General features: G+C 57.7%; 1 protein-coding gene across 11 annotated transcripts in view; it reads left to right on the top strand.

Moving 5' to 3' along the window:
• The window catches only part of PRRC2B (proline rich coiled-coil 2B), a 77,876-nt gene that overhangs the window by 46,929 nt on the left and 17,364 nt on the right, over positions 1-13,583 (top strand). For 10 of the 11 annotated variants that reach the window (XM_070430422.1, XM_070430420.1, XM_070430419.1 and 7 more), the window contains 3 exons: positions 2,869-3,064; positions 9,981-10,197; positions 10,818-12,896. In XM_070430422.1, coding sequence (XP_070286523.1) covers positions 2,869-3,064; positions 9,981-10,197; positions 10,818-12,896 — 2,492 coding nt within the window. The remainder of the gene's footprint in view (positions 1-2,868; positions 3,065-9,980; positions 10,198-10,817; positions 12,897-13,583) is intronic. The other variant, XM_070430427.1, reaches the window with a different exon arrangement.

The raw sequence follows: 13,583 nt of genomic DNA, 5'->3' as shown, positions 1-13,583 counted from the left end.
CTTAGCTGGGAGAGGGGTTTGTCATTCAGAGCAGTGCACTGGCCACTCCGTACACTGACAGTGCCCACCCTGGGGCCGTCTCAGGAGTGAGGGCGGCCTGGGAGTTGCGTAGAGCTGCCAGGGGGAGACGTGTGAGCTTTGGGTGAGGGACGCAGGTTTGTAGGTGTTTAACTGAGAGCTGTGAATCCAGTCCTTGTGCAGCTTTCCTGTTGGGTGTGGTCTGGACGGGTCATTGTCGACCAGGAAGCAGGGGTGCTTGCCAGTCGGCGTGCAGTGAGGGTGTCCGACAGCTGTAGGCTGACCTCTGGGTGTCGTCATTGCTGGTGTTCCATGAACCTCCAGAGGACGTGCCTTTGCCTGGACGAGCTGGTGTGGGGAACGTGGTGATCACGCCCAGGCCCTCACGCCTCTTGTCCCGCGGAGCCACTCATGTGCAGCGTGTGTCTTACAGGAGTCAGAGTGGACAGACTCATTATGATGAGCACTGCATTTTGGTGGGAAACAGATGATTCTTGGACATGACTTAGCCCAGCAACTAGGCCTGCAGGAAATTATTACCACCAATAACCAAAACGTTTCAAAACGTGTGTGCCCGGGGGAAACAGCCAAGTCTTGAGCCTCTTCCTGGAATCTCGTTTAGTCACCTTTAAAGCCTTGCCCAGCCCTGGCCGGTGCGGCTCAGTGGGTTGGAGCGTTGGCCTGTGCACCAAAAGGCACAGACTCGGTTCAGGTTTGATTCCCGGTCGGGGTGTGTACAGGAAGCAGCCAATTGATGTTTCTCTCTCACGTTGATTTTTTTTTTAAATTTAAATTCTTTATTGTTGAAAGTATTACATATGCCTCCTTTCCCCCCCTTGACCTCTCCCTGCTCGCTCCCGCCCCCAGCACAGGCCCTCACCCCCTACTGTCTGTGTCCATTGGTTATGCTCATAGGGTGCCTACAAGTCCTTGGGCTGATCTCTCACCCCTCCCCTGCCCGCCTTCCCTCTGAGGTTTGACGGTCTATTCGATGCTTCTGTCTCTGTATCTATTTTTGTTCGTCACTTTGTGTTGTTCATTATAGTCCACAAATGCGTCTCACATTAATGTTTAATCTCCCTCTCTCTGCCTCTCTCTCTAAAATCAGTTAAAACCCAAAACCAAACCAACCTCCCCCCAGACCCTGCTTTGCTGGGCTCCCCCAGGAGCCCCCCAGGTCCCGTGCTCTGCACAGGAAGCCGCTGCTCGGGTGCGTCTCAGCGTGGCGTGAGGCGGCACTGCGTCGCTCACGGCTGGTGGACAGTTACCGACTGGGGGGTGAGAGTAGCTCCAGCCAGACGCAGCCGTAGCAGTCGCTCTCGGTAACTCTGTGGGGGCAGTGACGGGCAAGCCTTCCTGGGCGCAGAGAGGAGTCTGAAAGCGCCAGGGCAGCCTGGAGTCTGCTAGCAGACTCTCTGGCCAGGCTCCCCGGGGACCTGGGGTCTAGACTGAGGAGTGGCTGCGGCTGCAGCTGCCGTGAGGCCGGGAGGGCTCATGTATGGAACGCTTCGTGCTCCTCAGTGCCCTGAGCGTCCGTGGAACCGGCCCGGGGATCCAGCCCAGGCCGCCCGCTGGTGGGTGGCCTCTTGTTTGCAGACGGAAGGGGGTGGCGCAGCTGGGCTCTGCTCCTGGGCGGGCTCTGCACCTGAGTCCTGCCAGCTGGCAATTCAGGATGCAGCTGGGAGGCAGCCCCGAGGTCACTGATGTGGAGCAGGGTCTGCAGTGAGCCCTCTCCAGGCCTTTCGTGTTGAATGTGCTACTGACGCTCTCTGCTCATCGCTCGTGCAGATGCCGGTCGTGGTGGGGCAGGGATACCACCGTGGGCTCCTCTCTTACGATGCAGTGAGCAGCCAGCAGAGGAAAATAATGGCATATTGTCGGTGCTGTGAGAGCAGAGGAGGGGACCTGCTCACTCTCTCATGCTTCCCCGAGGAATGTGCTTTTAAGCTGAAACCTAAAGAAAGAGTGTGAGGGCCCTAGCCGGCTTGGCTCTAGGCTTGGCTCAGTGCATAGAGCCTTGGCCTGCGGACTGAAGGGTCCCAGGTTCGATTCCGGCCAAGGGCACATGCCTGGGTTGCGGGCTCGATCCCCAGTAGGGGGTGTGCAGGAGGCAGCCGGTCAGTGATTCTCTCCCATCATTGATGTTTCTATCTACCTCTCCCTCTCCCTTCCTCTCTGATATCAATAAAGAAATATTTTTTTTAAAAAAAAAAGAGTGTGAGGGAGCCAGGTCTGGGGGTGGAGGGGACAGAGCTTCCCAGAGGGCCCATGTGTTAGAAGGCCTCACGTGCAGGCAGGCAGGAGCAGGGAGCAGGGTGCGAGGTGCGGCTGGGAGTTGGGGGCAGGATCCAGAGGACCCTGTAGCTGACGTGCCACCCTGTGGAGAACCATCGAAGCTCTTTTGAAGCGTGGGGTTGACATGAGCAGGGGTGTGTGAAGATCACTCCGGTGGAGTGTGGAGAATGGGCTGAAGGGGGCAGTGGTGAGGAGGGAGAGCTGGGGACCCTGCTCAGCGGGTTGTGGGCAAGGAGATCCTGGGAGGGGTGTGCTGGTCAGTCGTTAGCTCCAGGAGACCCAGGAAAGGCTTGGGTCCGAGTGAAAACCCAGGCCGCCTGGCATGAGAGGAGCACGTGGGCTCCCGTTTTGATGATGGCACGACTGTCCGTCGGTTTTGGGAGCGGACCGCAGCCTGAAAGCCATAATACACTGCGTCTCCCCTGGGAGCCTCTGCTCATCCCTCCCTCTCGGTCTGTCCTGGGCGGGCCCTCTGTGCCCCCTGCTGGAAGGTGAGTGTGTGCAGGGGCGCCGTCTGCCCGTAGCGCCTGTCTGATGGCCTCTCTCCCTGCTCAGGAGCAGCTGTACAAGATGCAGCACTGGCCGCAGGTGTACCCTCCGCCCTCCCACCCGCAGCGCACCTTCTACGCGCACCACCCTCAGATGCTGGGCTTCGACCCCAGGTGGATGATGATGCCTTCCTACATGGACCCTCGGATCCCGCCCACTCGCACCCCCGTGGATTTCTACCCCTCGGCTCTGCACCCCTCGGGTAAGCTGCGTGGGCTGGTGGGCCCCGCACAGGGGCTGAAGGATGTTGCCTCGGGAGTTAGGGCCACGGGATTCCACTCCGGCCTCCTCTGCAAGTCACAGGACAGTCTGGACTTCAACGTTCTTGTTGGCAAAATGAGGGCGATAATAGATCTGTCACAGGGAATTGTGTCTCTTCCATGTTGTTTTGTCCCTTCTTGTCATTCTTACTGTTCTTCGCGCCTTCTGTTTCCCTTGATTAGTCTTCCCCAGGGTTTGTTTAAAGCCATTTTTGAAAAGCAGCTTTTGGATTTCTTAATTTCTCAGTTTTATTTTTACTTCATTAATTTCTTTTTCCCCTATTATTTCCTTTGAAATTATCCTGTTCTTTAACTAATTGTGTTGGATGCTTAGCTCATTTAATTTGGACTTTTCTGACAGAAGTATTTCAGTATCACCTGAGCTATGAACGCCTATGAATTTCACGAGAAAGCGCTTTTGCTCTCACACAGTTCTAAAAGTCAGTCTGATTTTGATTTACCTTTTCTGATTATGATTTTTTTAATGATGTAAATTTTCCAAATATATAGAGTTAGAGTGTCCTGATGGTGTGATTTTCTAAAGTGCCTGCTGTCTGGTGGATATGGGCTGCGGGGCAGAGGCCGGGCGCTCTCGGCCGTGCTCTGTGGTGCCAGGCGGTGAGTGCCGTCTCTGGCCTGGAGCAGCAACCCCGCTTTGCTGCTGTGGAGCAGACAGCGCAGACAGCAGAGCGGGCGCCCTCGCCTCCCAGTGCAGCTATGTTTAGAGCAGGCGGCGGTCGGATTTCACTCTGGGCGGAGGGTGCCCACCTGCCCCGAGCTAGACTGCTTGATGTTTGTTGGGATTTTCTCTGTAGCCTGTAACGTGGTTACTGGTTTCTGTAAACATTCTCTGTTTGCTTGAGAAGAATAGACGTTCTCTAAGGGGCGGTGAACAGCCTGCTGGTTGTCTGGAAACAGCTGAGTCATCGCAGTTGTTCGTTCCCTTACTCAGCCGCTCCGGTGTGTTCAGGTCCCGCTACGACCGGGAGCCTGTCCGGTCCTGTGAGCCTGGCGGGCTCTGCTTCCTCTCCCCGGAGGGAGGCGCACCCTTGTCACCACTGATTGCGCTTCCTACCTTTAATGTCTACTTTGTCTGATAGTAACAGCATTCCAGTTTTCTTTCTTTTTTTTTTTTAAAAAAATACTTTTATTGGTTTCACAGAAGAAGGGAGAGGGAGAGAGACAGAGAATTTTCAGTGATGAGACTCACCAGTCGGCTGCCTCCTGCAACCTGGCCACGTGCCCTGGCTGCGAATCAAACTTCGACCTCCTGGTTCATAGGTCAACTTTCAACCACTGAGCCACACTGCCCGGACCAGTTCTCTTGTGATTAGGGGTCATTTGGCACCCTCTCTCCACTTCGTGCGGCAGCCTCGCCCAGCCCCTTGGGGAGTGTATCTGTACAATGTGTGTGGTTTCACCCCCTCCAACAGTCTGTCCTTTAGAATTAGTGGGATTATTACGTTTGAATTTTCTACTCTCCTATTGTATGCTTTCTGTTTGTCCCTCTTTGCTATGCTTTTCTTTTACTTTTTTTTGGATCAAGTTTCCCTATTCTTTTTGTTTTCCTTCTACATTCTGTTTGTACTATCTTAGCAGTTACATTAAATTCCAACATGTGCCCTCGACTTAGCAAAGGCTGATCAATATCTTCACCCCAACCTGACTGAGTACCTCATCGTCACTTCCCTGTTACTGCTGCCTGGACCTTTGCTTTTCCCTTATGTTTACGCCCACCAGGTGGTTTTTGTTGTTCTATCCAGTCTGTGCGCATTCAGCTCTGCTGGTGTGTTTACAAGGTGCTTTGTGCTTTTCCCTCTGGCATCTTTTTCCTTTCCTCTGGGCTCGGTTCACTTCTTCATGAAGTGTGTTCTGCCGAGCCCTTCAGAAAAGGTTTTTGGGCAGGTTTCCTTTGCCTGGAAGTCTTCCTGCCACATGCTCTTGAATGGTAGTACAGCTGGGTACAGAGTTCTAGGCTGGCAGCTACTGTCAGTCTGTGAAGAGGGCATTGCCTTTGGCTTCTTCCGGCTCCTGCTGCTGCGGAAAGTGCGTTGTTTCTCTCTGTGTCTGCACCTGCCCCTCCATTCGTGGGGTTTGAATCAAAGGATGGATGTCTTTCGTCACTTTTGGAACCTTCTCTTCTAGCTATCGGTTCAGATATTAACTTCTCCTCATTCTTTGTATCCTTTCTTCCTAGGACTTCCACTTGGAGTTTTTTGTACTTTCTCATCCTGCCTTTCAAGTCTCGTAAATATGAAAGAGGTTATCTCAGGCGCCTTCTTGGAAAATGCCTCAGAACTTTTTCCAGTTCAGTCTTCCTCCAGCTGTGTCTAATCTGCCATTTTTTTTAAATTTTTTTTTTTTTTTTTTACTGTCCAGTGAGTTTTTAATTTCAGTGACTAAATTACTAGAATTTTTTCTCAAATCTGTTATTTTTTGTCATATTTTTAATTCCTTTTATGCTTTTTAATCATTTAAAACATAGTTTTCTAGCGTTTAACAGATAATTCTATTACCTGAAGTCCGTGAGGAGGTGTATAACCTGTGGGTTGCTTTCCACGCGTGTTCTGGTGATTTGGGATTGCACGTTCATTTGTCACAGAGCCGACTTATCGTGGGGACCAGTATGGCTCGGGCTGAGAGGCCATCCCTCTCGGGTGGTCCCCTACCCTGGCCCAGGCCAAGACGCAAACGTAGTCGTTTCCCTGGACAAAAGCGTGTATGTTTCTTACCTGCCTCTAACACCCTGCTGGCAGGTCACGAGTGTACTGGTGTCCCACCTGCATGGACGTAAGTCAGGTTACGGCCTGCAAGCAAGGGAGAGCTCTAACAGCGCGGAGGCCTGTTTCCCAGTCATGCTTGTTTGGGCTCATCAGGTACAGACCGCTTCACTGCGCAGCACCGGTTCCGGCCGCCCTCAGCTTTCCTCTTCGGGTCTTTTTCTCAGCTTGTCAGTCAGTATTCAAGAGATGTGATGAGCAGTCCTCTCTTCTTTCCATCCGTCTCTTATTATGACAAAAGTTTTAAAAAAGATGCACCACAGCAGAGAAGAACGTTTGGGTGAATTGTGTGCAGACACTTTCTCTGATTGGCCGAGTGACTGTGGAGTCAGCTGGAAGACAGTCCTTTGTCGGAGGACAGTGATGAGTCTGACATTAGACCGACTCGAAGGCAAAAAGAAGCGTGATAGTGTCCGACAGTGAAAGAAATTCCGAAGAAGAATGGGCAGAAAGAAGTATTTTACCAGCCTTGGAGGATTATACAAATATTTCCGGCATAATTGAAGACCCACAAAGTATAAGTGAAGTAACCAATTTATTTTTTTTAAATATATTTTTATTGATTTCAGAGAGGAAAGGAGAGGGAGAGGCAGAAACATCAATGACGAGAGAGAATCATTGATCAGCTGCCCCCTGCACTCCCCCTACTGGGGATCGAGCCTGCAATCCAGGCATGTGCTCTGACTGGGAATCGAACCGTGACCTCCAGGTTCATAGGTCGACACTCAACCACTGAGCCACGCTGGCCAGCCACCAATTTTTTGATAAGGATTTTTTCTATCTCATTACCTCTCAAACCAATTCATGCCATTACCAAATGCAAAAATACCACAAAACCTCTGCTAAAACTTCACCATGGATGGATGTCACTTATATGGATATAAAGGAGATTCTTGGTTTAATTTTGTTGATGGAACTAATGAAGAAGCCAGAATGCAAAGATTACTGGTCAACTGGTCCTTTACTTGAATCACCCGTATTTCTAAAAACTATGACTAGGAAGAGGTTCAACTTCCTTTTTTTTTTTTTTTTTTTGGTTGTTGGAACTTCCCAATAGATATGGGTGAAAGCAAAAAGTTCCAACAGACTGCGTTACCCGTCTTACAGATTTTCCTGGTTCTTGGCATCATATTTACCAAGATAATTGCTACGCAGTGTGTCTACAGCTGAGCTATGGAAGGTAAACGCTGTTCTGAGGAGCAGGAGGGAGAGCCGTGGTGCTGGAACTACAGAAGAGCAGCCGGTCTCGGCGGAGGACACGGCCCTTGGTGGCCTGGCTTTGTGCAGCGTCCCAGCTGCAGCTCCGCACCGCGCAGAGCCCATCCCTGCGCGTGAGCCCGTCCCTGCGCGTGAGCCCGTCCCTGTGCGTGAGCCTGCTGACGACCAAGCCCGTAGGTTAGGTCGTGGGGGAGCCCCGCTCAGTCCCAGCACCTGGGCTCGTGGTTCCCCGGGACACCGGCTCTGCGAGCACAGTGTTCGCTGGACTCTGTCCAGCATCTCCGTGGTGGGAAGTGCTTGTGGCAGGAGGGTTTGCCGGGGAATAAGGCTCCATGTTGCCACTAGTCGGCCGACGCACAGTGCTGAGCGGGTCAGCCTGCCTCAGTCCCTGCTTGGTAAATGCTGTGCAATGCGGGGCTCCAGAGAGTCCCCACCGCTCCCTGACTCAGGGTCCACAGCCAGAGGGAGCTGGAAGCACTGGCCTGAGGTAGAAGCACAGTCCCGGCCTGGCTCAGCGTAAAGGATGAGCACAGCAAAATGCTTGGCTATTAATAGACTTTTGAAGAAAATATTTGGAAAATCAGATCTTTTTTCTCCACAGACTGAGGCCCAACGAAACCTTTATATCATATGCACCAGCCGGACTCCCTTGTCGGATAGCTGGGGACAGCGGCATAGAGGGCACAGCGTCCCAGAGCCTTTGTATCTGGCAGGGCCCCCATGGCTCAGGCCACCTAACAGTGCACTGTTACTTACGCAGCGTGCTGCCCTCCTGCAGGAGTGTGGCTGTCCCTCCTGCGGGAGTGTGGCTGTCCCTCCTGTGGGAGTGTGACTGTCCCTCCTCTCCTGCAGGAGTGTGGCTGTCCCTCCTGCGGGAGTGTGGCTGTCCCTCCTGCGGGAGTGTGGCTGTCCCTCCTGCGGGAGTGTGGCTGTCCCTCCTGCGGGAGTGTGGCTGTCCCTCCTGCGGGAGTGTGGCTGTCCCTCCTGCGGGAGTGTGGCTGTCCCTCCTGTGGGAGTGTGACTGTCCCTCCTGTAGGAGTGTGGCTGTCCCTCCTGCGGGAGTGTGGCTGTCCCTCCTGTGGGAGTGTGACTGTCCCTCCTGTAGGAGTGTGGCTGTCCCTCCTGCGGGAGTGTGGCTGTCCCTCCTGCGGGAGTGTGGCTGTCCCTCCTGCGGGAGTGTGACTGTCCCTCCTGTAGGAGTGTGGCTGTCCCTCCTGTGGGAGTGTGGCTGTCCCTCCTCTCCTGCAGGAGTGTGGCTGTCCCTCCTCTGGGAGTGTGGCTGTCCCTCCTGCGGGAGTGTGGCTGTCCCTCCTCTGGGAGTGTGGCTGTCCCTCCTGTGGGAGTGTGGCTGTCCCTCCTCTGGGAGTGTGGCTGTCCCTCCTGCGGGAGTGTGGCTGTCCCTCCTCTGGGAGTGTGGCTGTCCCTCCTGCGGGAGTGTGGCTGTCCCTCCTGCGGGAGTGTGACTGTCCCTCCTGTAGGAGTGTGGCTGTCCCTCCTCTGGGAGTGTGGCTGCCCCTCCTGCGGGAGTGTGACTGTCCCTCCTGTAGGAGTGTGGCTGTCCCTCCTCTGGGAGTGTGGCTGCCCCTCCTGCGGGAGTGTGACTGTCCCTCCTGCGGGAGTGTGGCTGTCCCTCCTGCGGGAGTGTGGCTGTCCCTCCTGCGGGAGTGTGACTGTCCCTCCTGTAGGAGTGTGGCTGTCCCTCCTCTGGGAGTGTGGCTGTCCCTCCTGTGGGAGTGTGGCTGTCCCTCCTCTCCTGCAGGAGTGTGGCTGTCCCTCCTGCGGGAGTGTGGCTGTCCCTCCTCTGGGAGTGTGGCTGTCCCTCCTGCGGGAGTGTGGCTGTCCCTCCTCTGGGAGTGTGGCTGTCCCTCCTGTGGGAGTGTGGCTGTCCCTCCTCTGGGAGTGTGGCTGTCCCTCCTGCGGGAGTGTGGCTGTCCCTCCTCTGGGAGTGTGGCTGTCCCTCCTGCGGGAGTGTGGCTGTCCCTCCTGCGGGAGTGTGACTGTCCCTCCTGTAGGAGTGTGGCTGTCCCTCCTCTGGGAGTGTGGCTGCCCCTCCTGCGGGAGTGTGACTGTCCCTCCTGTAGGAGTGTGGCTGTCCCTCCTCTGGGAGTGTGGCTGCCCCTCCTGCGGGAGTGTGACTGTCCCTCCTGCGGGAGTGTGGCTGTCCCTCCTGTGGGAGTGTGTCTGCCCCTCCTGCGGGAGTGTGTCTGCCCCTCCTCTCCTGCAGGAGTGTGTCTGCCCCTCCTGTGGGAGTGTGTCTGCCCCTCCTGTGGGAGTGTGTCTGCCCCTCCTCTCCTGCAGGAGTGTGTCTGCCCCTCCTGTGGGAGTGTGTCTGCCCCTCCTCTCCTGCAGGAGTGTGTCTGCCCCTCCTGTGGGAGTGTGTGGAGTTGCTGTCAGCCTCGGGGTGAGCAATAGAAGGATTGAAACCTGTTCCAGCTCCTTGCCCAGGTTCTGAAGCAGGTAGTGCCAGCCCGTCCGTGGAGGCTCTCGGTGGGCAGCTCACCGTCCCTGAGTCCGGCCCCTCTGCGCACGGAGATTCTCGTGGCCGACCGGCCCTTGCTGGCCTCCTGCCAACAGTGATGAACTCTGGTTTGATATTTCCGGTTCCCATTGCCAATTTGATACGCCCTTCGTCGTAGGGGTTCTTGATCTGGAAACTGAGGCTGGACGTCCCAGGTCTGGTCTCACTGGCCCCTCAGGTGGCGTGCTGTGGCTTCAGGGCCGGTGAAGACCCCAGAGATGGGCCTGGGAGTGCCGCGCCGTGACGGTCAGGTCACTGCTGTCTTCTTTGAGCCTGTGGTTGACCTTGAGGTTGGAGCACAGTTTCCGAACGGATGACCTAGATCAGTTCTTTCCCCTTCAGGACTGATGAAGCCCATGGTGCCCCCAGACTCCGTCAGTGGGACTAGCTGTCGCTCTGAGGATCAGAGCCGTGTCCCCCAACTGCAGGAGAGAAAAGTGACCGCCATCGACCCCGCCCCTGTGTGGAGCCCCGAGGGCTACATGGCATTGCAGAGCAAGAGCTACTCGCTGCCTCCCCCAAAACCCAGCGACACTTTGGCCACGGACATGCACGTCAGGTGAGACACATGTGGTCCTGCCAGCTGCACCCACAGGAGACTCTCCCAGGAGACCCTGCCAAGGGCAAGGGCGCAGGAAGGGCCTGCCGGTGCCTCTGGGAAGGAGAGCGTGGGGGTGGCTTGGATGCTGGTGTGAGTCGCTTGTCTGATGGTGAGACTGAAGGCCCAGGAGAAATCGGTTCAAGGCGAGGCTCTGAATGGGGCAGGGCGGGGATGGGGATTCTGGGCTCAGCGGGCCGGTTGAGCTGTGGGGACTCCTTCCTGTGAAAGCAAAGCAAGCTGGCCCCGCCGGCAGTGCCGGCCTCTGCGCGGACCCCAGGCTCCAGCTGATCGAAGCAGAGGATCCCGCCACTCTCTGTCTCCGGGGTGGCACGCCGCGTCCACCCTCAGCCACCGCCTTCTTCACTCTGGACTCCAGGGCCACCCACCAGTCCGTGGCCCAGCCACTGAGACCTGTTTAAAGATAGAGGAAATGTTGGTGCTTATGTTTTTCTTTTTTTTTTCTTTTTTCGTTTTTGTTTTTTACATTTTTTTCTTTTGAAAACTAAGCTCTGTGTTCAGCATGGAAAGCAGGAACCAGGCTCCAATCACATTGACTGGTTTTTCTGGTTCCTTTTCAGGAATGAAAGCGCTTACTCTGCCTCACCCGGAAGGTCAGGGGGCGTAGGTGCCCCGCGCGCTCCCCTTGAGGAGAGAGTGGAGGAGTACTTGAGTGCTTTTGACAAGAAGGCCCAAGCAGACTTTGACAGCTGTGTCTCTTCCCAAAGAAGAGGCCAGGAGCTTTTGTTTCCACCCCAAGACAGTGTGCAGGACGCAGGTGCTCCTCGGGGCCACACCCCAAACCTCAGGTGTTCCCCACTGGAGCCCGACTTTGCCCCGGCTGAGAACAAGCCAGACTATAGCAATTGGGATGTTAGCCCCCAGCCCAAGGCCGTTGACACAGCCAATAGTGTGGAAAAGGAGGCGCCCCGGGAGGAGCCGCCCTTCAATGCCTCCTCCTGGGAGAAGGAAGGGAGCCCCCACAAACAGCCGTCCCTGGAGCCCGAGTGGACCGCCGAGCCCCGGGGTCCCGGCAGCCAGCAGCAGGAGCAGACCAGCAGGACCCGGCGGTCGGGGCCCATCAAGAAGCCGGTGCTGAAGGCGCTCAAGGTGGAAGACAAGGAGAAGGAGCTGGAGAAGAGCAGGCCGGAGCCGGGGGAGGAGAGCGCCCGTCCGCCCCCGGAGGAGGTGCCGCGTCACCAGGACCAGGACGAGGACGAGGACCAGGAGAACGACCCCACGCTGGCCAACGCCGCCCCCTCCGCCTCGGAGGCCCCGGGCTCGGCCCGAGATGGTGTGGGCCGCTCTGCCAGCAAGTCTGAGGAGGACGACCAGCCCGACAGGGCCTGGGAGCCCAGGCCGGCCCGGGAGCCCAGCGACCCGCCCCTGACCAAGAGGAGCAACTGGATCTTCATCGATGAGGAGCAAGCCTTTGGGGGCCGAGGGCAGGCCCGGAGCCGCGGCCGCGGGTTCCGAGAATTCACTTTCCGTGGCCGGCCTGCGGGCGGCGGCCCCGGCATCGGGGGCGGGGGGGTCCTCGGGGTGCGGGGCATCTACACCAACAGCCAGAGGAGCGGCCGCGGCCGGTGCCTGCGTGAGTTCGGGCCGCCCGAGGACTTCCCCCGCGCCAAGCCCCGGCGCCGCATCGCCAGCGAGACCCACAGCGAGGGCTCCGAGTACGAGGAGCTGCCCAAGCGGCGGCGGCAGAGAGGCTCGGACAGCGGCCACGAAGGCTCGCTCCTGGACAGGGAGGAGGCCGCCTCCAGGAAAGGCGACTTCAGGGACTCGTGGCGGTCCCACAAGATGTACCCCGACGATCACAGCGGTCTGGAGGCCAAGAGCAGAGGCCCGCGGGCCTTCGGGCGCGCCCTCCCTCCCCGGCTGAGCCACTGCGGCTACGGGCGGAGAACCTTCGTGTCCAGGGAGGCCGCCCACTGGCAGAGCCGCAGTGCCGGCGCCTGCTGGCAGGACCACGGTTCCCCCGACACCGGCCCCCGGCGGCCCCCCGACAGAGACTGCGTCCCAGAGGCCTCCCAGCACCCCGAGGCCCTTGGCGCCAGGGGCTGCGAGGACGGTCGCCTGGAGGACAAGAGGCCCTTCTTCCCGGACGACCACGGGGCCGATGCTGAGAGCGCGGAGAACCGGCCCTTCCGGAGGAGGCGCCCCCCGCGCCAGGACAAGCCCCCGCGCTTCCGGCGCCTCCGGCAGGAGCGCGAGTCCCTGGGCGTGTGGGGGCCGGAGGAGGAGCCCCACCTGCTGGCGGGTCAGTGGCCAGCTAGGTCCCAGCTCTGCCCCGGGGACAGGAGCGGCGCCGTGGGCCGCAGGTCCCCTGAGCTCTCCTACCAGAACTCCTCTGACCACGCCAACGAGGAGTGGGAGACGGCCTCGGAGAGCAGCGACTTCAGCGAGAGGCGCGAGCGGCGGGACGGCTCCGGGCCCGAGCCCGGCTCCCACGTGGACGGCAGCCTGCCCGGGGCCAGCCTGGGGGAGAAGAAGGAGTTGGCCAAGCGGAGCTTCTCCAGCCAGAGACCCCTGGTGGACCGGCAGAGCCGGAAGCTGGAGCTGGGAGGGTTTGGGGAGAAGGCTGTTAGGCCAGGCGGTGGTGACACCTCTCCCCATTATGAAAGCCAGCAGAGTGGGACGCCTTTGAAAGCCAAAAGGTAAACAAAACAAAATCCGGGTCCTTTTGTTGCTTGTTCTGTGATCGAGCCGGTGTTGCGAGCAGCACTCCATGCATGCGTGTCCCGCCGTGTGTCGGGCCGCCCCGCACCCGAGGGGCTGCCGCAGCCCTTGTGTGTGAGCGTCTCCCTCGCTCGCCCCTGCACCGTTTGTCTGCTTCCTGTGGCGTTTTGTTGTTGTGGCTTGAAAACTAAAACCAAAACCAGAGTCCCCGCCCCTGTGGTCCTCTTATGTGGCACGTGTCCCAGGAGTTCAGCCTCCTTATGTGGCCTTGGGATTCCCCTGCGGGGCCACTGCAGCCGGTGCCTGCCCCGAGGCGGCTCCTCCCCGAACGGCTCTGCTCCCAACAGCGAGGAGGTCTGGCACCTTTGGGCACTGCACTGTGTGTGATAAGACAGGCAGTAGCGCAGGGAATGGGCAGCCTGAGGCCTGTGAGTGGCTGGCCCGGGATTGCAGGCTGTGATATGGATGCCCCAGCTCAGTGCCCGCGGGCTGCCCGGGCTCAGGAGAAGGACCTGAGCATGCGGAGATGCTCCCACCTGCCCCTGCTCAGATTTGGGGCAGAGCCTGGGGTGACTTCCCCGAAAGGGAGCCACAGGGCGTGCGGATTCTTGGGTGTCGGTGAGTCTAGCTTCCCAGGACTCAGATGCCGAGGCCTGGCTTTGCCT

Source organism: Myotis yumanensis, unplaced genomic scaffold, assembly GCF_028538775.1.
Source record: "Myotis yumanensis isolate MYYU_CA2020_CCGP unplaced genomic scaffold, mMyoYum1.0.hap1 SCAF_12, whole genome shotgun sequence".
Classification (NCBI taxonomy): domain Eukaryota; kingdom Metazoa; phylum Chordata; class Mammalia; order Chiroptera; family Vespertilionidae; genus Myotis; species Myotis yumanensis.
This window is presented reverse-complemented; position numbering and strand designations above follow the sequence as displayed.